Consider the following 23,782-nt stretch of genomic DNA (forward strand, 5'->3'; position numbering starts at 1 on the left):
TAAATAAATGACCAGTTAATAGATAACAGAACATTTCATAGGCTATAGTAAATTATATTTTAAATCAGCTGGAAAAACCATTTTGCTGAATAATTATCGATGTATGTCACCTTGCTTAACATTCAGTTCCCCTCAGCTTAAATTTTAATACTGATTGCTTTTTTTCATGCCTTCTTTCAGGATCTGATTAATTTAATGACCAGGAAAAAACAAGCAGACAAAGTAAAGGTTTGTGGTGAGCCAGACTTTTTCCCATGCATGCACAGACCATGTGGTCTATGAACATCACACCCCCCACTTCCTGTTGGGGGGAGTCACACAGGTTCCGGATAGTATGTATATGTGCTGTCGGGCACTTAAAAGACACTGAACTCTCAGCCTGAGGCAGAACTCAGCACATTTGTTCAGGGAAATCCATGCCTCATGCCGCTCTCCAGTCTGCTCTGGGTGTTTCTGGCCTTCACCTTCCCTGGTAGGGATGCTTCCAAACCCGGATGTGATTATTCAGGGTAAAAGGACTGCACACAGGCATTGGTGCTTCACAGGGACTTGGGGAGGAAAGATGGAGAAAAGCAAGCAAACATCTTATGATTTCAATTTTTTGTCTTTGGGTCCTAAATAAATCCTACACTATTTTATTCACTGCTTCATCTTTGTTTTCTGATTTTTTTCCCCACAGCATCTGGTGTGGCCCAGAAAGTTACTCAAGACCAGCCAGATATATCCAGTCAAGTGGGGCAGTCAGTCACCCTGAATTGTCGATATGAAACAAGTTGGAGAAATTACTACCTTATTTGGTACAAGCAACTTCCCAGTGGACAGATGACTTACCTTATTCATCAGTATTCAGAAGACAGTAATGCAAGGAATGGCCGCTACTCTGTAAACTTCCTGAAAACAGATAAATCCATCAGCCTCATCATTTCATCCTTACAGCTGGAAGATTCTGCAAAGTACTTCTGTGCTCTCCCTAAGCTCACAGTGCTTGAAGTAATAGGAAAAGCTGTACAAAAACCCAGAGCTTGATAAGAGAGAGCCCCCCTGCTGCAGGACCCCAGCTGAAATTCACACCCACAGACCCCAGACAAGAAATGATAGTCCTGTGGTTGTTTAAGTTGTGGTCTGGATCAGAAGATTTAATTCTAGATAAAGGCTCCTTCATGTCATTGAAAACAGGTGTCCAAAGTAACTTTCTACAAATACATTCTCCTCTTGAATTTTTGACTTTAAGTCAACCATACAGAACATGTGTAAAGTTGTCTAGATTTGAAAACTTGTCCCATAATACTTTAAACTGGCAGTTTTACTTCGTCACAAACCTGGGTCTAGTTGTGTGGAGTCACCATCAAAACCATTTGCTTAGTCACTTCCTCTTAGACTTCGTGTCAGGGCACAATCAGAAAAGCAGAACCCTGAGTGATGTAGAATAAGAGATTAGTTATAAGGACTAGAATTCAGGCAATAGCTAGAGCTGGTGGACAAGTCTGTACAAAGCTGTTATTTTATATCTGATGTTGAGCCTGAATTCACTTTAAGTGAGCTTAGAGTAACGTTTGTAAAGGAAAGTTTGATGAGGACAAAGCATGGACAAACTGTGACACATAAAGTCATACTTAAACTGCAAGGATACTTGGAACCCACAAAGACTTGTCTGTTTCACCTCCTTCAGTCTCACAATACTGGGTGACCTTGAAGAGAAGTGGCTGTCATTCCCCATCATGCTATACGCATACCTGGCCCAAGACAAAGAAGATGAGGAGGACTTCTAATGGGAAGTGGAGGAGTTGTGAGTCAACCATAAGATGAGCTAGTTCAGCAGCAGCAATGTAGAAACAGCATTTGCCAAAATCCAATAGTCAACCATGGTGAAAACTCTAAGAAGCACAGCAATAATGGAGAAGTTCCTCAACAGCACTTAGTATGTTTACTGGTAAAAAACTACACTTTTCCCTAAGGAAGGGAACAAAGGGAGAATATCCGCTTTAATCACTCTCCTTCAGCACAGTGCTGGACGTTGTAACCAGGGCAGTAAAGAAAGTAAATATATGATCAACCTTATAAGCCAGAAAGGCAGTCAAATTACCACTATTTTCTATCTATGTAGAAAATCCCAAAGAATATACCCTCCAAAGCTCCTACAACTAGTAAGTAGGTTCAGAAGGTCTCAGGATACATAAGATAAACACAAAATAATATGCATTTCTATATACTAGCAGTAAACATGTGGATATCTAAATTAATAATATAATACTGTTTACAATGACTCAAGAAAGACCCTAAATCCTTAGGCTAAAATTTAAGAAAACATGTACAGAACTTATACACAGAAAGCTACAAAACACTGGTACTTCCAAAAAATACAAATAGCCAATTATTCTAGCTTTTATCCTAGAAAGACCAACTTTTCCCCCATGGAGCTGCATAGGCATCTTTAAAAGTGAAAGTGAAAGTCACTCAGTCATGTCCAACTCATTGCAACCCCATGGACTATACAGTCCATGGAATTCTCCAGGCCAGAATACTGGAGTGGGTAGCCTTTCCCTTCTCCAGGAGATCTTCCCAACCCAGGGATCAAACCCAGGTCTCCCATATTGCAGGTTGATTCTTTACCAGCTAAGCCACAGGGGAAGCCCCATGGAGCTGCATAGGCACCTTTAGAGAAAAAAAAAAAAAAAAATTGATGACACATGCATTATGACCTCCTTTTGGACTTGATTCTGTTTATTGACTTTATTTTATCCTCATACCAACAGACCATTCTATCTTAATTACTGGGGCTTCATACACATTTTGAAATCTGGAAATGCAAGAGATGCTTTGTTTGTCTTATTCAAGGCTTATCTAGGTTTTCGCACTTCCACATAAGTTATACATAGCTTCTACCACAAGAGATTGAGGTAATTTTCTTGGGATTGTGTTGAATTTATGAATTGATTTGGGACAATTGACATCTTAACATATGGAGTCTTTGGATCCATAGCCTCTTTATTTATGTCCTCTCTAATTTCTTTCATTAATGTTAAGATTTTTGTAGAGGACATGCATTGTTGCTGTTGTTTAGTCTCTGTCGTGTCCAACTCTTTGCGTCCCCATGGACTGTAGCCCGCCAGGCTCCTCTATCAATGGGCTTCCCAGGCAAGAATACTGGAATGGGTTGCCATTCCCATCTCTAGGGGATCTTCCCAATGCAGGGGTATTTTCTACATATACAAATGTATGATGTATAAATAAAAATAATCCACCTGGTTGGCAGGCAGACTCTTTACCACTGAGCCACCTGGGAAGCAAGACTACTTATTGATATAACAATTTTATCTTTTATTTCATATAAATTTTTTTACCTTAATTGACCTAAATGCCCAGCATCAAATCCAGAGCTAGGGTTAACTGGGTTAAGAAAAATGTGAATACAGGGATTTAATTGTGCTCTGAAATGGCCAGAACAGAGTTAGATGCCTGTCAATATGAGAACAGATTCAATTCAACAGCCAAATAGATGGTACCAACCTCTTGTTGGGGTTTTGAAAATACTATTTCATTGAGCAGCCTTAGGAAACGGTCTTTCCTGATATCAGTGTCTGTAGGTGGCAAGGAGTGGTCACCACTGAGTACCAGGCCATGGTTTATGTTAGTTACCCCAGACATCAGAAGTGAGGACGTTTCTCATCTCCCTATAATAATCTGTCACTTTTTTCTCCCAAATCAAAACTATTCTAGAGTTACTGGAGAGGAATCAAGAAGAGGACTTGCATACCTTATAATAAATTAGTTCCCAAGCATTTGATAAATGGCATTTTAATTGCATTTTCTAATGCTTTTGTTAGAATCTAGAAATAAAATTGATTTTTTGTGTTTAGTGACTGTATCAATGCACTAATAGGTTCTAGTTCTTAAACAGCTTGTTTAGAGGTACTTTGTATTTTCTACACATACAAACTTATGATCTCTAAACAAAAATAGCTTTACTTCTCCTTTTCAAACTTAATACATCTTATTTCCTTTCCTGGTTTGATCCCAGGCCCTCCATCAAGTCAGTGAATAGGAGTACTGATAGTCTACCTGTCTTGTTTGTGATCCTGTAGGCAATAATACTGACTTTGATATTTTCAATGATACCCTTTATTAGATTTGGGAATTTGTCTTTTATTTTTGGATTGTTGGGAGTATTCATCATACTTACCTCCCATAACTCCCATCATACATACATAACAAAAGAGACATTAGCCGTTCAGCAAATTCTCTTGATTATTTGAAAGTAAATTAAGTACACAATTTTGGTTTTCATCAAGCAAAGGAAGATAACCTCACCTCATATGGTCAAGATATAATCTTCTAAAATTAAAAATTCTGAAAAGCAACAATAGGCTAGAAAACTTATTTTCAGATTCTCCATATGTTTTTGGAGATATTATTTAAAATGACACTTTGAAGTTTTTCATACAATCCTCTAAAAAATAAAGTCAAATAAACCAACAAACAAAATGTTCATGCTAGTTTTCTTCTGCCTTTTGCTAATATAATAAAATAATATATTCCTACATAGCTTAAATGAATTCATTTTCATTTGTTCCTATATTTTCAGTAGTAGTGGGTGTTGACTTGTGTGTGCATGTGATCCGCCACAGAGAGACTCCCAAAGAATATTTATGATTATTTGTTAAATGAATGAAGCATGATTATCATGATATTTACTCCCATATCATCAGTTTAATTTTCCTCCATCCTATAGTTGGGATGTTTGTTATCTGTTCTTGAAGTTTGTCCACAAATATAACCCTCTATTTATCCTGTTGGAGTCTTTTGTTTAACTTGACTTCCATGGCATTGAAAGATTGCTTTTAGAATAATTTCAAGAGTTGCTCAGCATAACTTCTTTCACTAAGTTCATGAATAACAACTCATCTACTCATTCAGAAAACAGATAACTCTTGAGTGCTTTTTGTGTAGGAACCTCTCTTTATAAACTTTGAATAACCTTAAAATATGGGAAGGTTAAAGACAAAAGGAAAACTACAAAGAAGCCGACAACTGAGGATCATAATGGGGGTGTGACAAAGAAAGGAGCCAGAAATAACTAAAATCTTTTGTGGAGCGGTATAGAACCAAGAAAACACAGCTGAGTGCAGAGGTAGTACAATTATGATGTGTGTGAGTTCTCAGTTGTGTCCAGCTCTTGGGCCCACCAGGCTCCTCTGTCCATGGATTTACCCAGGCAAGAATATTGGAGTGGGTAGCCATTTCCTTTTCCACAGGATATCCCTGATCCAGGGATTCAACCCCCATTGCCTACGTTGCAGGTGGATTCTTTACCGGCTGAGCCACCAGGGATATTTACCTTTCAATCTGAGCAACTTTTCAAAAGGTTGACTTCTGGTGGGAGTTTAGCTCTGCAGTCTGTTTATTCAGTCACAAGAGGGGGCTGCTTCACTTGGAAACAATGGTCCTTTATGGCTATAAAGGAAAGGAAACATGTTTTCCATCAATGTTCCACAGAAAAGTGAAAAAAAAAAGAACAGATTTTCATTGTCATTAGACAAACTGATTTTATAATCCTTTGTTGAGTGCATGTGGTCGAGGATTCAGGGAATCATAGCCTCTTAGCCTAAACCTTTTCCATTTACTTCCCTAAACACTGCTTTCCTATTTCCCACCCCTGGTTAACTCTTCCCTTCCCTATTGCTTATGCTCTTTCCTCTTCACTCCTCTTTTTCTGCCAGGATCACCCTTCTCCACCACAGAGAGTTTGCCTTCCCTTCTGTCTTTTCTCTCAGTGTCTGCATCCTTGGTGCAGAGCACCTACAAACGTGGGCACAGAGGGCCTTTAAGGGCAATTGTTCAAGGAGGACGAGGAGAATACCATCCGTGTCATCAGTTACTATATCAAGAACCAATGCGTTGAGAAATGTCTGCCTAGATGGAGACAGATGCATGATTCCAAGGACATTTTCAGGACGCTGAGTTCCTATGTCCGAGATCAAGATGTTTAGCTTTTTGTCTCAGTGTTACTAATATTTCCTGTCCCTAGGAACAACCAGAGCCTACTTTGAAATCTCACGTACATTTGCTAGAATGTGGATGGGAATTTTCACCTCTTTACATTTTAGAGCTCAGTAAAGCTTTCTGGGATTAAACAATGTTTTCCACAAGCTTCACGGAGCATCAGAAAATTTCTTTGAAGAAGTAATGATAGAACAATGGTTCTGGATAGACACACCACTGCGATTGGTGTTCCTTTTCCAAAGCCAGACTTTAAACTTCACAAGAGTATCAGTCTGTACCCTGTGAGTTGGGGATGTCTCTCCTTCTTTGGAGGACATGACTGAAACATGGGAGGAAGACCTACACAAGGAACTGCTTGATCATTGGCTGACAGATCCTGGCAACAACACACTGCAACAGATACCTGCGCTGGTTCTAAGTCTCTACTAGCAGCAGTTTTTTTGTTCACTGGAGACAAGCCCAGGAGCAGACACAAGTGTGAGCCCTGAGCCCACAATCCTGGTTTGTCCTTGAAGTATGAGGCTGGTGGTTGGAGTAACTGTTTTTCTGACCTTGGGTAAGTGTTCTGTGTCTACAAGGGTTGACTTTGAGGCCAAGGGAGCATAAAGCATCATTTGCTCTCTACTCTCCTTCCTGTGTTTTATTCAGCTTTATAGCAATGGAATTGAGAACAGATCTATGAATTTGCTAGTGAGCGCAAACTTCTACATGACAGGTTAATCCATAGCCATGATCCCAGAAGAGACCTTAGCAGTAAGCAGGTTGGAAGAAATCTCTGGGGTTATTGAGCCAAGGACCCATGGGATAAAGCCTATAGAGTTCTCAGAATCTTGCATGTGTCTTTGGTCCCTATATAATAAGCACCAATAATATTTCTCAGGACACAGATAAAAATACTGGAGTAGGGGGTAAGTCCAGACAGTTTGGGGAATGTTGTGCCCTTGTTCCACAGAATTACACTGATTTGTTGTCGGGGGATAATTTTATTTTCTTGAGCCTTTAGGGACTGTGACTGATGCTAAGACCACTCAGCCCAGCTCCATGGATTATGCTGAAGGAGAGGATGTAAACCTACCTTGTAACCACTCTACCATTGGTGGAGATGGTTATATACATTGGTATTGGCAAAATCTCAATCAGAGTCCACAGTATGTCATTCATGGCTTACGAGGCACAGTGAACAAAAGCCTGGCCTCTCTGACCATAGCTTCAGACAGAAAGTCCAGCACCTTGGTCCTGCCCCAGGTCACCCTGAGAGACACCGCTGTGTACTACTGCATCCTGAGAGGGCACATGGGGACAGATGGGGCTGCACCTGGGCAGTATCTCTGGTGGGAAGAAGGGGGGACACAGTGGGGGAGCAATCATGAGAGCAAATCTAGAGTCATTTAGAAGGAGAGTCAGAGAGCAGTGAGAGATGAGGAAAATGAAGGGAAGGGAAAGGGAAGAAGATGGATAAAGAAAAGAAGAGAAAGAGGACAAGCAAAAAGTGCGTCACTGGTTGATGTGGCTGCGAATGACAAGGCAATTAAGGATCATAATTTTAACACAGGAATAAAGTGAAGAGGTATTAATAATTTCTCATGGCTCCTCCTCGTGTCAATAAAATGTTGGTTTCAGTGTGTTAAAGATGAAAAGAGGGAAACACAAATAATTCTCCTGTTCCAAAGGCTTCTTTTGTTTGGACCCAGGACAAAACCATACTCAGAACACATATTATTACAGTTGTTTCACTTGCAAATAGATCTTACTCAGAGGAAAATCTGAAATGTTATTTTGTTGCTACTCTAGAACACACATGTTTGTGATAAACAAAATTTAAGGAAACAAAAGCTAAGTGAATATTTGTTTTTAATCTGTCTAGAAGTTCTGCCTCTATAAAGAGTTTTCATAATTTTTTTTATATTCTAAGCAGTATATAGATCCATCACATCATAAAAGTCTCAGGCAGAGCAAAAGTGAAGGCTCATAGCTATATCTCCTTCATTCCACCAAATGAAGGAGATTCCTCCCACTGTCCTTTTCTGACAGTTTAATGTATATCATATCAGCCTGTTTATTTCAATTACATATATTTTTGCACAATTCCCCAGGTGAAAGGCTTCCCTGGTGAAAGGCTTCCCCTTGATGAAAATGAAAGGGGAGAGTGAAAAAGTTGGCTTAAAACTCTTCATTCAAAAAACTAAGATCATGGCACCAGTCCCATGACTTCATGGCAAATAAATGGGGAAACAATGAAACAGTGAGAGACTTTATTTTGGGGAGCTCAAAAATCACTGCAGATGGTGACTGCAGTCATGAAATTAAGACACTTGCTCCTTGGAAGAAAAGCTATGACAAACCTAGATAGCATATTAAAAAGCAGTGACATTACTTTTGTGACAAAGGTCTGTCTAGTCAAAGCTATGGTTTTTCCAGCAGTCATATGTGGGTGTGAGAGTTGGACTATAAGGAAAGCTGAGTGCCAAAGAACTGATGCTTTTGAACTGTGGTGTTGGAGAAGACTCTTGAGAGTTCCTTGGACTGCAAGGAAATCAAACCAGTCCATCCTAAAGGAAATCAGTCCTGAATATTCATCGGAAGGACTGATGCTGAAGCTCCAGTACTTTGGCCACCTGTGTGAAAAACTGACTCATTTGAAAAGACCCTGATGCTGGGAAAGATTGAAGGCAGGAGAAGAAGGAAATGACAGAGGATAAGATGGTTAGAAGGCATCACTGACTCAATGGACATGAGTTTGAGCAAGCTCCATGATGGACAGGGAAGCCTGGCCTGCTGCAGTCCATGGGGTTGCAAAGAATCAGACACAACTGAGTGACTGAACTGAACTGAACCCCAGGTGGTGCAGTGGTAAAGAATCTGCCTGCCAATGCAGGAGATACAACAGAGGCAGTTTCAATTCCTGGGTCAGGAAGACCCCTGGAGTGGGAAATGGCAACCCACTCCAGTATCCTTGCCTGAGAAATTCCATGGACAGAAGAGCCTGAGCAGCTACAGTCTAGTGGGTCGCAAAGGGTTGGACACAGTTGAACACACATGCACATATCTTTGCACATCACTTTATGCAACTGCATACACATTTATACACATACATACATATGTACACACACACAGATCAAATGATTTGCCATTAAATTGAATTTATTTGGATTTTTCACACTGTGCCTTTTGATTTTCATTTAATAATGTCCTGGAGCTCTTTCTACAGTTGAAACAAAGTGGAGTGGCCCACTACATTCTTTCTGATGCTTATTTAGTACTTTGAAACATTTTATCATTAAATTAATTAATTAGTAATTATAATAATTATTATAATAATTATAATGAAGACAACATCTTACTCATCTTTGTGGAATCTTACACATCTTTGTCTTACACATCTTTGTAGGATCACTTTGGCATCTACATGAAAATTTTAATTAGATATATGAATTAGATACTAGAAAATTTGATTAGATGTTCAATAAAGGGTGCATTTAAAATTTTTGGAGAAGTGGCATCTTGCCCTCTATATGCTGTAAACAGTCACACTTCAACAGAGTGAGAGGACATATCTTGCATCCTCCACAAATAGGAAATTACCTGTGAATTTTATTTTAACAGTCCAAATATATTTTATCTATACACAATGTGCATGTATGCTAAGTCGTTTCAGTCATGTCCGACTCTTTGTGACCCTCTGGACTGTATCCTGACTGTCTCCTCTGTCCATGGATTCTAGGCAAGAATACTGGAGTGGATTGCCTTGCCCTACTCCAGGGGATCTTCCCAACCCTGGGACTGAACCCCTGTCTTTTATATCTCTTGCACTGACAGGCAGGTTTTTCACCACTAGTGCCACCTGGGAAGCCCCAATATGAGAAAAGGCTTTTTATTAATCAAATTGGTTCACTACTTTAGGATTGACAAGCACTGTGCTTCCTTGGGCACATTGCTGAATCATCATGTGCATTTTTACATTTTCATTGACTTACAGCTGTGATGACACGTTGACTGTGAGTATCAACTGATGTCTAAATGAATATTTTTTTTGTTATTTTTTTATGCGAAGTTAGAATTCCTCGCATCTTTCCAGGGGACTCTATCTAGCTACATGCAATCATCATCTTTCAAACTATCTGGTGTCAACCTTATGACAAACAATAATTAAACACTTTGATAAAACAAGCAGAAATCTGTGCCATTTATCACAGTCTATGAAGAATGTCAGAGATAAAGAGAAGTGTGTATTGGAATGAACTGAAGTTCACAGGAAGAGCCTAACAAAATAGTTGGGGACCAATTTCACATTTAATAATGATAGGAATGGGGAATACAAAGAGGAAGGAAGAAAAAGATAGAGGGTTGGATGAAGGAAAGAAAAAAAGTAAATAGGAAGGAAAAATTTAATGAGTCCGTGAATGAATAAGGATTTTGGAATACATTCTTGTCTTCATTACGAGATCCCGTGTGATGTCCTTTGACTCTTTCTTCTATGTTTTTAGAAGATCTAACTCATGCCCTCTATATTTTGTTGCATCCCTAGCAATTGTCAGTAAAATGTTCAGCCAAGAATATTTCTTTATTCAGTAAATGTTTATTGAGCAGCTACTATTTGTCAGGTACTATGCTAATTACTGAGGACATTTTAACAAATAAAACAGATAAAAAGATAAGTTTTAGGAAAAGCAAAGTGAGGAAATAAGCAAGTGAGCTCTAAAGCTGGGAAGGGGAGGAAATGAGGGAAAAAGTGACTGAAAGTGTCCTGAAGGGATATGCTGATCTTTGGAAAGTGCTAGAGCACCTCTCATTGTGCTTTCCAAGACTTGAGTACAAGTATCTGTTACCTCAGATTTCACTCACAGAATCAAAACAATTTCCAATGTATGATAAACATCTATTTACATTTCCACACACATCCTACACACCAGGACAAATTTCTGTCTTTTTGAATATCCAAGAATACGATGTGAACGATGCCACATTGAGGATTCTAGTGTTTCACAAACTCCATCTGTTAGGCATATCTGAGAGACTGAGTCTAAGTTAGAAGCATATCTAATTCATTCTATCAGAATTGCGTGAAATGTGCAACATACTAGGTGATTTCAAATTGACTTGCCCCCTGAAGTAGATAAGATGTAAGAGGGTTATAAGAAACAAGTAACAAGTATATACACATATGGCACATGGAAAAGACAATTTCCTGAACACAAAGAAAAGAAAACTTCTGAAAATAATCCATTGGGATAACCAAAATTTACTGATTGATGACATCTTCTTAGAGACTTGAGCACCAGTTGATCTGGTTGTGGCCACCTTCCTCTGTACTAGGACCTTTGAAGGCACATTTGCTTCTACCCCTGATTGACTTCTTGCAGAGAGGAATGATTCACCAAGGAGTCTGACCTGTTTAATTTTCTACACTGACCTAACCACCTCTTACCACCCCACACTGCTTTCTACGTTGTACTTTAAATCCTCATTCTATTGAAAACAAACATTCAGTAGCCCCTGTAAAAATTCCTTCCACATATCTTAACTGAAACCTGACTGTAATACAGCTCTTTCACTTGTGGTTACTTCTGGTCCTCCCTCATCTAAAACACTTCAAATTTAGAAATGAAAACAGCATGCTTGTCACTCCCACACCCCCCAAAAACGGACTCTTGTCTTTGACCCTTTGAGGCTTTACCTTTTACCCCTACTTTTCCCTATTCCTTTCATCACTCTCATCTTTATAAACATCAGACACTCTCTGGGGGAACCATGTTTCACTGTTTGCTCAGAAACGTCTCCTGGAATTGACTCTCACTCACTCCCTCCTCCTTGCTTGCTCTCCCCTGCCTTTAAGTTAGATGTTCTGGTTGACACGTCAGCATTGCAGGATGCTGTTCTGCATGATAAACAAGCCCCCCTTTCTTCAAAGGCCTTTCTTTAGGACTCTGGTGTTATTTCCTCCAGACCTCCAGGAGGTCGCTTCCTTAGCCCCAGAGTGCTGCCTCCGTCTGGCTTTCCTGCTCTCAGTTAAAGATCACCTGACACGTTACCAACAAACACGCGCCAGGCGTTTCCTCAGAGCTGCTCTTCCCGAGCCTCCCCGCACTGTCTCTTACGATCCTGTGTGTTTGTGAGAATCATTCAGTGCGACGCCGCCGCACTCTCCCTTATATATTGAAGATGTACACACATAAGATTCTACTGTAACCTAAAATACTCCTTGACTTAAATTCAGAGAGGGCAATTCAGAGAGAAACCTGAACTCGTCAACTTTGAAGTCTATCAGTTAGGATCCCTCTCAGTCACAAACTCCCATGGCCACACTCCAGGAAGATGTGATGATGTTTCTCCAGGTAGATGCCACTCCACCTCTGAAATCTTACATCCTGTCTAAACCTTGCATCCTCAGATTCCTATACTCATATACTTCTGCTGCATTCGCTCTTTGACTCTTTATGATCATTTAGTCCCCAGATCTCTTTATTGTTATCTTATTTCTCAGACGTTTCCAATCTTTTATTTCTCTTTCTACAGTATCTAAACTTCACAGCCCTCCTTCAATCAGTCTTTAGTCACTAACTTCATTGTTTTGAGTTAATTCTATGTCATATCAATGATCTTATTAATTCCTAATCATGGATTGATATCTGCCTTATGTACTCCATTGGGGTAATGATTAAAAACACTATATTACACTGATACCATGGAATACTGTTCAGTCATTATAAAGATCAAATTAAAAAAAACCTACTTTCTTATATACTTTGATAAAGCAGAGTTCAAGAAAATCACACAGATGGGCAGGCTGGTGTCACTGAAATGTGATCACCTCCAACACTAACTAGACCCACAGTGCTTCCAAGAAAGTATTCTTTTTCTCTGTAATCATTTCTCATTGTCAATTCCTACAGTGACTTTTTCAAAACTTCTCACACTCATCAGATTTCTTAACCCAGGATCTCTTCTATTAATTATCTTGGAAGGTACTTAATTTCTACCTACAAGAAGAAAAAAATCATTAAATTAATAGATGTGTCAACTTTCTGCCTTCATACCCTGAAATAATACTGAAATCCAAACCAATTCTTTCCTCCTTCATTCCAATAAAATTGGAAATAACTGTTTCTCCTCACAAATTAATTCTCCTACCTGTGGTCCATATTCCATCCTGGCTGTCTCTTCAGAAGTTTGATCCATTGTTTATAGAACATTTCCAAAAACATGTAAATATATCTCAACCTTTAAAACCCCTACGATTACCATTTCAACATCCTTGTCTTGTTAGAACCATATCTTTTCTCCCCGTCACAGTTCAGCCTCTGGAAGGAGATTTCTGTATTCCAAAATTTTTCTCCTTTGTCTTGTCTCTACTACAGTTGAGTTTCTGCCGAAAGACTGAAATCATGATCTTTGTGCTGCTAAAAGTCAACAGACACTTTTCAGTCATCATCTCACTAGGTAGACTTTTTTTAGCATCTGCTCTGGTGGACAGTCCTTCCTCTTTAAAACTCCACTTTCCTTCTCTTTCAGGACACCAGTCAATTCTGATTTGCCATGTACCTCTCTGGACTACCTTTGAGGTTTCTCTGATACTCTTTGCTACTGGCCATCACGTCAGTGTTTGAGTTCCTTGGAGATTTTCTTTAGTTTCTATTCTCTTGTGAAGTTTGCTCTGCGTGTGTGTCTTGGTGAAATTACATTTATTTTAAAGAGTAGTATTGTCAATAGTTGTCAGTAGATGACAACATAGTGGAGTCTAATTGAATTAGGTTCTAATCCTTATATGTCCTTGGACAAATCATTTAACTTCTAAAGGACTTGATTTATCTAGACTAATGGCCATAGTGCTGAATTGTCAGTGGCCAATGATACAGATTCTTGAATCATACCAATGGGACAAATTTCAGATCACTTACTGTAATCTTGAACAAATTACATCCTTCCTTCCTTGCTTCAATTTTCTCATCTATAAAAATAAGGATAATTTACTTTATGTGATAATGTGATTATATAATCACATAAACTATTATATTACAATATAATAGTTTTTATTATATTTTTCTTATATTTTATATTATTTTAATAAAATATATAAAATGTATTTTATATATTTATAAAATTTTATAAGTTTTATTTATTAAATATTTATTTTATATTTTATTACAATAATATAATATTAATTATAATATATTATATATATTGTGATTATATAATCACAATAATTATTTAATTCATAGTATTAAAAGAGCCTCTTAGTAAGCAAACCTTTGAAACATTCTCATCAGTTTAAAATGCTAAGTAACTCAAGCCTAAATAGGAGCAGAAAGGAGATGGGGCAGAAAATCCTGAAGACTCAATTTGTTTCTTTTGTTGACCTGCAGAGGGTGATGTTGCATAAACTGGAAGTGTTTGTCTTACTCCTATGAGCTTCTTTATCTTACAGCTCATTGAAGTGCATTTCTTACTGGTAGTAGCTAGGATTGCCTAGACAGGGATCTCTTTAACTCTCAGATTTTCCCGGTTACAAGGACTCAGCACACCCTGGCACATTCCTTCCTGCTCCTCAAAGGAGATCTTCCTTCCTCTGTAGCCATGCTCTCAGCGACTCTTCTGCTACTTGGAATGCTCTTCACAGCAAGTAAGTAACATTATATTCCATGCTTCTGCCTATATAGAAGGGATTTTGTTCTGAGGGTGTCTGAATGGAAACACTGTCTCATTATAGATAGGTGTGTCCTGGATTCACTGATGCTGCATTGCTGTTGCAGGAGGAACTGGAGCCCAGTTAGTGACCCAGCCTGACGGTCACATCAGCGTCTCTGAAGGAAACCGTCTGGAGCTGAGATGCAACTATTCTTATGGTGGATCTATTTATCTCTTCTGGTATGTCCAGTACCCAAGGCAAGGCCTCCAGGTTCTACTGAAGTATTTATCAGGGCCCACCCGGGTTAAAGGCATCAAAGGCTTCGAGGCTGAATTCAAGAAGGATGAAAAGTCCTTCCACCTGATGAAAGCTTCAGCCCATGGGAGTGACTCTGCCAAGTACTTCTGTGCTCTGTGTGACACAGTGCCTGAGTCTGCAGAGGGAGCTGAACAAAAACCTTCTCAGACATTGTAGCTTAAAACACTCAGGGTCTCAGCCTGACCTGGTTTTAGAGAGGTCTCTGATCTGATCAAAGTGAGCAGAAGGAGAAGCAGAGTCCTGGGGAGTGCATGGTCCCAAGGAAAAACAAGATTTTCAATGAGTCCCTTGTTTGACATCTATGCAAGACCAGACCTGGAATAGATTTGAATGAATAGTCTCCTTTTTCGTGGTGACGTAGCATTCTGAAGGGTCAGGATCCTAATTTAATGTGTTGCTGTTGTTGTTTAGTCACTAAGTCATGTCCAGCTTTTTACAACTCCCTGGATGGCAGTCCCCCAGGCTCCTTTGTCCATGAGATTTCCCAGGCAAGAATACTGCAGTGGGTTGCCATTCCTTCTCCAGGAGATTTTCCTGACCCAGGGATAAAACCCATATCTCCTGCTGGGCAGGCAGGTTCTTTACCGCTGAGCCACCTGGGAAGCCCCAGTTCAACGTGAGCAGCACTAACCTTCTGATCGTTCACCTTCTGAACTGTCCTCCAACACGTTCCTCCCACAGCTCTCGTTTACAGCTGAGAGCACCTCCATTCTGTCCACATCTCTTGCTGTAACCTTAGTGATCTTTGACTCTTATTATTTTCTCACTGCTTACATCTAACTCAGAAAGAAACCCAGTTGGCCGTATCTTAAAAATTAATGCCAGATTGAACCACTGCTGCCATTTTCACTGCTACTTCTTTGGCCAAACCACGCTTATCTCCCAAATGTATTACTCTGAAACCCAGTTTACATATTATGACATAGACACTCTTCAGGAAATGGTATTGGGAAAATTGGAGAACTGCATGTAAATCAATGCTGTTAGAACATACTCTCACACACCACACACAAAAATAAACTCAAAGTGGCTTAAAGACCTAAATATAAGACACAATATTATAAAACTCCTAGATGAGAACATAGGCAAAACATTCTCTGACATAAATCTCACCAGTGTTTTTTCAGGTCAGTCTCCCAAGGCAATAGAAATAAAAGCAAAAATAAACAAATGGGACCTAATAAAACTTACACTTCTTCTTCTTTTTTTTTTTTTTAACAGCAAACGAATTCATAAACAATATGAAGACCCAAGCTACAGACAGGGAGAAAATATTTGCAAATGTTGTGATAGACAAGGGCTTAATTTCCAAGATATACTAGCAGCTTATATGACTCAATAACAAAACAGGCAACAACCCAGTGGGAAAATGGGCATATGACCTAAATAGAAATTTCTCCAAAGAAGACATGCAGATAGCCAACAGGCACGTGTAAAGATGCTCAACACTGCTAATTACTAGAAAAATGCAAATCAAAATGACAGTGAGGTATCACTTCACACCAGTCAGAATGGCCATCATCAAAAAAATCTGCAAACAATAAACACTGGAGAAGGTGGGGAGAAAAGGGAGCTCTCCTACACTGTTGACCTGAATGTAAATTGGTTCAGTCACTGTGGAAAACAGTATGGAAATTCCTCAAAAAACTAAAAGTAGAGTTCCTATATAATCAAGCAATCCCTCTCCTGGGCATAAACCCAGAGGAAAAACCATGGTCCAAGAAGATACATGCACTCCGATGTTCACTGCATTATTCACAATAGTCAAGACATGGAAGCAACCTAGATGTCCATTGACAGAAGACTGGATAAAGAAGATATGGTACAGGTATACAATGGAGTATTCAGTTGAGTTCAGTGGCTCAGTCGTGTCCGACTCTTTGCGACCCCATGAATCGCAGCACACCAGGCCTCCCTGTCCATCACCAACTCCCGGACTTTACTCAAACTCATGCCCATCGAGTCAGTGATATCATCCAGCCATCTCCTCCTCTGTCGTCCCCTTCTCCTCCTGCCCCCATTCTGTCCCAGCATCAGGGTCTTTTCCAATGAGTCAACTCTTTGCATGAGATGGCCAAAGTATTGGAGTTTCAGCTTCAGCATCAGTCCTTCCAATGAATACCCAGGACTTATCTCCTTCAGGATGGACTGGTTGGATCTCCTTGCAGTCCAAGGGACTCTCAAGAGTCTTCTCCAATAACACAGTTCAAAAGCATCAATTTTTCAATTCTCAGCTTTCTTCACAGTCCAATTCTCACATCCATACATGACCACTGGAAAAACCATAGTCTTGACCAGATGGACCTTTGTTGGCAAAGTAATGTCTCTGCTTTTCAATATGCTATCTAGGTTGGTCATAACTTTCTTTCCAAGGAGTATGCGTCTTTTAATTTCATGGCTGCAATCACCATCTGCAGTGATTTTGGAGCCCCCCAAAAATAATGTCTGACACTGTTTCCACTGTCTCCCCATCTATTTCCCATGAGGTGATGGGACCCAGATGCCATGATCTTAGTTTTCTGAATGTTGAGCTTTTAAGCCAAACTTTTTTCACTCTCCTCTTTCAACTTTCATCAAGAGGCTTTTTTAGTTCCTCTTCACTTTCTGCCATAAGGGTGTGTCATCTGCATATATCTGAAGGGTTATTGATATTTTCCCAGCAATCTTGATTCCAGCTTGGCTTCTTCCAGCCCAGTGTTTTCTCCAATGTGTACTCTTGCTATAAGTTAAATAAAGCAGGGTGACAATAGACAGCCTTGACGTACTCTTTTTCCCTATTGGAACCAGTCTGTTGTTCCATGTCCAGTTCTAACTGTTGCTTCTGACGCTGCTACAAGTTTCTCAGAGCAGATCAAGGTGGTCCTTGGTATTCCCATCTTCAGAATTTTCCAGCAGTTTTATTGTGATCCACAAGTCAAGGCTTTGTCATAGTCAATAAAGCAGAAATAGATGTTTTTCTGGAACTCTCTTGCTTTTTTGATGATCCAGCAGATGTTGGCAATTTGATCTCTGGTTCCTCTGCCTTTTCTAAAACCAGCTTGAACATCTGGAAGTTCATGGTTCACGTATTGCTGAAGCCCAGCTTAGAGAATTTTGAGCATTGCTTTACTAGCATGTGAGATGAGTGCAATTGTGTGGTAGTTTGAGCATTCTTTGGGATTGGCTTTCTTAGGGATTGGAATGAAAACTGACCTTTTCCAGTCCTGTGGCCACTGCTGAGTTTTCCAAATTTGCTGGCATATTGAGTGCAGCACTTTCACAGCATCATCTTTCAGGATTTGAAATAGCTCAACTGGAATTCCATCACCTCCACTAGCTTTGTTCATAGTGATGCTTTCTAAGGCCCACTTGACATCATATTCCAGGATGTCTGGCTCTAGGTGAGTGATCACACCATTGTGATTATCTGGGTCGTGAAGATCTTTTTTTGTACAATTCTTCTGTGTATTCTTGCCACCTCTTCTTAATATCTTCTGCTTCTGTTAGGTCCATACCATTTTTGTCCTTTATTGAACCCATTTTTGCATGGAATGTTCCCTTTGTATCTCTAATTTTCTTGAAGAGATCTCTAGTCTTTCCCACTCTGTTGTTTTCTGCTATTTCTTTGCATTGATCGCTGAGGAAGGCTTTCTTATCTCTCCTTGCTATTCTTTGGAACTCTGCATTCAAATGAGAATATCTTTCCTTTTCTCCTTTGCTTTTCACTTCTCTTCCATCACAGCTATTTGTAAGGCCTCCTCAGACAACCATTTTGCCTTTTTGCATTTCTTTTTCTTGGGGATGGTCTTGATCCCTGTCTACTGTACAATGTCACGAACCTCCATCCATAGTTCATCAGGCTCTCTGTCAATTAGATCTAGTCCCTTAAATCTGTTTCTCACTTCCACTGTATGGTCATAAGGGATTTGATTTAGGTCATACCTGAATGGTCTAGTGGTTTTCCCTACTTTCTTCAGTTTAAGTCTGAATTTGGCAATAAGGAGTTCATGATCTGAGCCACAGTCAGCTCCCGGTCTTGGTTTTGGTGACTGTATAGAGCTTCTCCATCTTTGGCTGCAAAGAATATAATCAATCTGATTTCAGTGTTGACCATCTGGTGATGTCCATGCGTAGAGTCTTCTCTTGTGTTGTTGGAATAGAGTGGTTGCTATGACCAGTGCATTCTCTTGGCAAAACTCAGTAGCCTTTGCCCTGCTTCATTCCGTACTCCAAAGCCAAATTTTCCTGTTAATCCAGGTGTTTCTTGACTTCCTACTTTTGCTTTCCAGTCCCCTATAATGAAAAGGACATCTTTTTTGGGTGGTAGTTCTAAAAGGTCTTGTAGGTCTTCATAGAACTGTTCAACTTTGGCTTCTTCAGCATTACTGGTTGGGGCATAGGCTTGGATTACCATGATATTGAATGGTTTGCCTTAGAAATGAACAGAGATCATTCTATCGTTTTTGAGATTGCATCCAAGTACTGCATTTCAGACTCTTTTGTTGACCATCATGGCTACTCCGTTTCTTCTAAGGGATTCCTGCCCACAGTAGTAGATATAATGGTCATCTGAGTTAAATTCACCCATTCCTGTCCATTTTATTTCGCTGATTCCTAGAATGTCGAGATTCACTCTTGCCATCTCCTGTTTGACCACTTCCAATTTGCCTTGATTCATGGACCTAACATTCCAGGTTCCTATGCAATATTGCTCTTTACAGCATCAGACCTTGTCTATCACCAGTCCCACCCACAACTGGGTATTGTTTTTGCTTTGGCTCCATCCCTTCATTCTTTCTGGAGTTATTTCTCCACTGATCTCCAGTAGCATATTGGGCACCTACCGACCTGGGGAATTTCTCTTCCAGTATCCTATCATTTTGCCTCCTCATACTGCTCATGGGGTTTCCAAGGCAAAAATACCGAAGTGGTTTGCCATTCCCTTCTCCAGTGAACCACATTCTGTCAGACCTCTCCACCATGACCCAACCATCTTGGGTGGCCCCACACTGCATGGCTTAGTTACATTGAATTAGACAAGACTTGTGGTCCTGTGATCAAGTTGGCTAATTTTCTGTGATTATGGTTTTAGTGTGTCTGCCCTCTGATGCCCTCTCGAGAACTGCGCAGAAGCGCGCCGGCTGCGACTGACCACACAGAAGTGTGGCCGTGAGGAGCTACCCCTTGCCCAAGGTCAGAGAGAGCCACCGAGAGTGCCAGGCTGCGACAGCACACGAGCGGCGGCCGGGAGGCGCTTCCCCACGCCCGAGGTCAGGGGCGGCGGCTGAGAGGAACCACCCCACCCTGGAGGTCAGGGACCCCGCCCAAGAGGAGCTACCCCACCTCCAAGGAGTGGCTGCTTCGTTGGCGCAGGAGGACCGAGAGGAGCTACTCCACGTTCAATGGAGTATTACCCAGCCATTAAAGGGAATGAAATAAATGCCATTTGCAGGGACATGGATGGACCTAGAGATTATCATACTGAGATAAGCAATTCAGACAGAAAAGGAGAAACATTGTGTGACATCCCTTATATACAGAATCTAAACAGAAATGATACAAATAAACTTATTTACAAAACAGAAATATATCCACAGACCTAGAGAATGAACATATGGTTGCCAGGGGGGAAGAATGAGGAGAAAGAATAGTTAGGGAGTTTGGGATCAACATGTACACACTGCTATATTTTAAATGGATAACCAACAAAGTCCTACTGTATAGCACAGGGAACTCTGCTCAATGTTATGTGGGAGGGAAGTTTGGGGGAGAATGGATACACATGTATGTATGACTGAGTCCCTTTACCGTCCTCCTGAAACTGTCACAACATTGTTGATTGGCTGTATGTGTCACTCAGTCCTGCTGACTCTTTGTGACCCCATGGACTATAGCCTTCCAGGCTCCTCTGTCCATGTAATTTTCCAGGTAAGAATGCTGGGTTGGTTTGTCATTTCCTACTCTAGGGGAATATAAAATAAAAAGCTTTAAAAAAGTAAAGTCAATTAACTTTGTAAAAGTTAATTTTCATGTAGAAAGTAAAAGGCAAAAAGAAAACTCAATCTATGAGCTTCATCTCATAGAAATATTTACTATGCACAGCTCAGATCATTTTCTAATTTCCTACCATGTCTACCCTCTTCAACTTTTTTTCTTGGTGTTTTTCTGTTTTTGTATGTACTATGCAGTACGTATTATGCAAAACTACTTGAGTATGTATGTAATTCAATTATAATCATAACCTGGAAAGTAGAAATAACCTGATAAGTAAAGTAATATAAAGGCATTTAAGAGGGTAGGTGTATGCATATTCCAACTCAACTGAGTTACAGCAAAAAGAAGTTAATAAATATTTTAATCTTAGTTTTGTTACTTGTATACTGGGGTAGTTACAAAAAAGAAAGGAGCCATAGGACGGTGTTAAAAAAATAGTAGATGGAAAAATGAGTCCAGTCTGGTTCATTTGGAGACTGCTGTGATGCCCATGGAAAGAAAAGAAAGATTCAAAGTGTGTGGCTTTTCAGCAAGATTCTTGACCATTCTGAATAGCTGTAAGTCAGCAGCCAAAATGTTTTTGGTTGCTGAGTATTGTGGAGGGAAAGATTTCACTTCTGAATTTCAGGTATTAGGTGACATGTTTTGATATGGTGGACTCTAGCCCTTTAGTTTTCTCTATCATGTAGTCACATGACCTTGAGGAAAATTAAAGGATAGCAAAAACAATTTTTTTTAAATCACAAATCTCTCACTATTATGACTTTGTGAGCCAAGTATTTGAGTGTGAACCTGGAACCTTAGCAGCCATAAAGACTTTATCACCAGAACAGAACCATCTGCTCTGATAAACGGGACAAGATCTTATACAAGAGGTTGTTACTGTGAGCAACTAATTCATTTAAGTCATGTTCTTCAAATTTTACAAAAAGAACAAAAGAGAAAAATGGGAAAAGCAACTTATTTTTATTACTCATTTCACCTAGGTCTTCACAAAAACCTTTCTTAAATATTTGAAGTTAATACACCTTCATTTCCCTAAGATGGTTAACCTGTGACTGCCCTATAAGCTTGCTCTCACGTAGCTCATTTCCAAGTGTGCAGGCATGTGTGCGACCCCATGGACTATAACCAGCCAGGCTCCTCTGTCCATGGAATTTTCCAGGCAAGTATAGTGGAGTGGATTGCCATTTTCTTCTCCAGGGGATTTTCCTGACCCAGGGATTGAACCTGCGTCTTTTGCATCTCCTGCATTGGCAAGCAGATTATTTACCACTGTGCCAGCTGGAAAGCCCAAGAGTAATAGTGTATATTGTTTGTTGACTACTTGTTCTCTGTCACTCTTGTTATGCTAACCTTTAGCCAGAGTGTATTTCCGATACTTCACCACACTGTGGACTTTGGACGTAACAATGTGACCATGTTTGACCAATAAGATGTGAGTGGATAGTTATATCCTAGTTAAAACTAAATATATTTACATGATATGCCTTCTTTTGTTTCTTCCCTGCACATACCAGATAGTAGTTGTCCTTTCAGGTTTTATTCCATAACGTGAAGCAGACACAAGTTTCAGAATGAAGAGACAACTCATGGGAGCAGACCTGAATCCACTTGTATGCAAGAGCAGAGCCACAGTGTTGGGATGGCAGCTGACCCACAAGTAACACACAGTGGACCATTCATAAGCTTTATTCCTGTGAGCCACTGAGATTGTGAGGTTCTTTGTACTAAGTCTTATGCTAGCCAAAGTTGACTGATACATGAAGTCACATCAATCCTGTCTTCTAAATATCTCTCGCATTCAACCACCTCTTTTTAGTTGCCTTGTTACTATCCTGGTTCAGGTTCTCATAATCTCTCACCAAGCTGGTTGGAATAACTTCTTAAATATATCCTTTATCCATGAGCTCCTACCACTCCAAACTCTCTAAAGTAATCATTCTAAAACATACATTTGGATTAGATTGCTATTCTATTTCAAGACCTTCTATAGCTCACAATGACCCACAAATGAAAATCAAGGTTTCTGTGGCCATCTACAGTATTACTTCCAGAAAGTTTTCATCCTCATCCCCACCACTACCCCAAGATTTCTAAACATCAGACATAATGAACTCATTTTAATATTTTCTTCTCATATACATTATTCTTTTCTCAAGTTTGCAAAAGCCTACTCAAGCTTCAGGACTCAGTAAATGTCACATTTACTTTTTAAAAGATTTCCACCTTATATTTATTTGTCTTCTTCCTCTTTTAGTCTTTTGTACACAATTTTGCAATAGCAATATTTACAATGTTATGAATATTGCTTGGTTTTTGACGCTTTACTAGTACAAGTTCCTCAAGGATAGGGGCCATTCCACACTATTCTTTAATCTCACCTGTTGTTACTGTTCCTGACATACAAGGAATATTCAGCAGATGGGCCACAGCTTGACCACAGGGTGCTTTTGACATGTGCACTGATGAATGAGAGCTGGTTTGTGAAGCTGGATATGCAGGTGGACTGGAAACCTCCCACGTGGGAACCCTTGAGGACACCTTAACATCCCTCAAACCAACACATGTCTATGCTTCCTTACATCCCTCAAATCAACACATGTCTATGCTTCCCACTCTTACATACTTAAACCATAATCCCTAGAAGACAAAATGACTCCACCCAGCCATATGAATCACACAGTCTTACAGAAGTTTGCCTCCATATATTTGTGGCTTTTAACATCAATAGTAAACGAAATGGTGAATGAAAACTTTTTCATGTTTCTATAATATATCATTTATATCTCCTTTGACTGTACTCTCCTAAAATAGCCAACCTACCACATTTGATGAGTCACAGTAGGTGACAATAAAGACAATTCA

The 23,782-nt window shown here is 39.8% G+C and overlaps 1 gene segment (V, D, J or C); it reads left to right on the forward strand.

Annotated features, from left to right (window-relative positions):
• Positions 1-400: 400 nt before the first annotated feature.
• The window catches only part of LOC122444226, a 30,681-nt gene continuing 7,299 nt past the window's right edge, over positions 401-23,782 (forward strand). The window contains 1 exon segment of the V gene segment in view: positions 401-472. Within this exon segment, the coding sequence occupies positions 424-472 (49 nt within the window).

This window comes from Cervus canadensis, chromosome 6 (assembly GCF_019320065.1).
Source record: "Cervus canadensis isolate Bull #8, Minnesota chromosome 6, ASM1932006v1, whole genome shotgun sequence".
Lineage (NCBI taxonomy): Eukaryota > Metazoa > Chordata > Mammalia > Artiodactyla > Cervidae > Cervus > Cervus canadensis.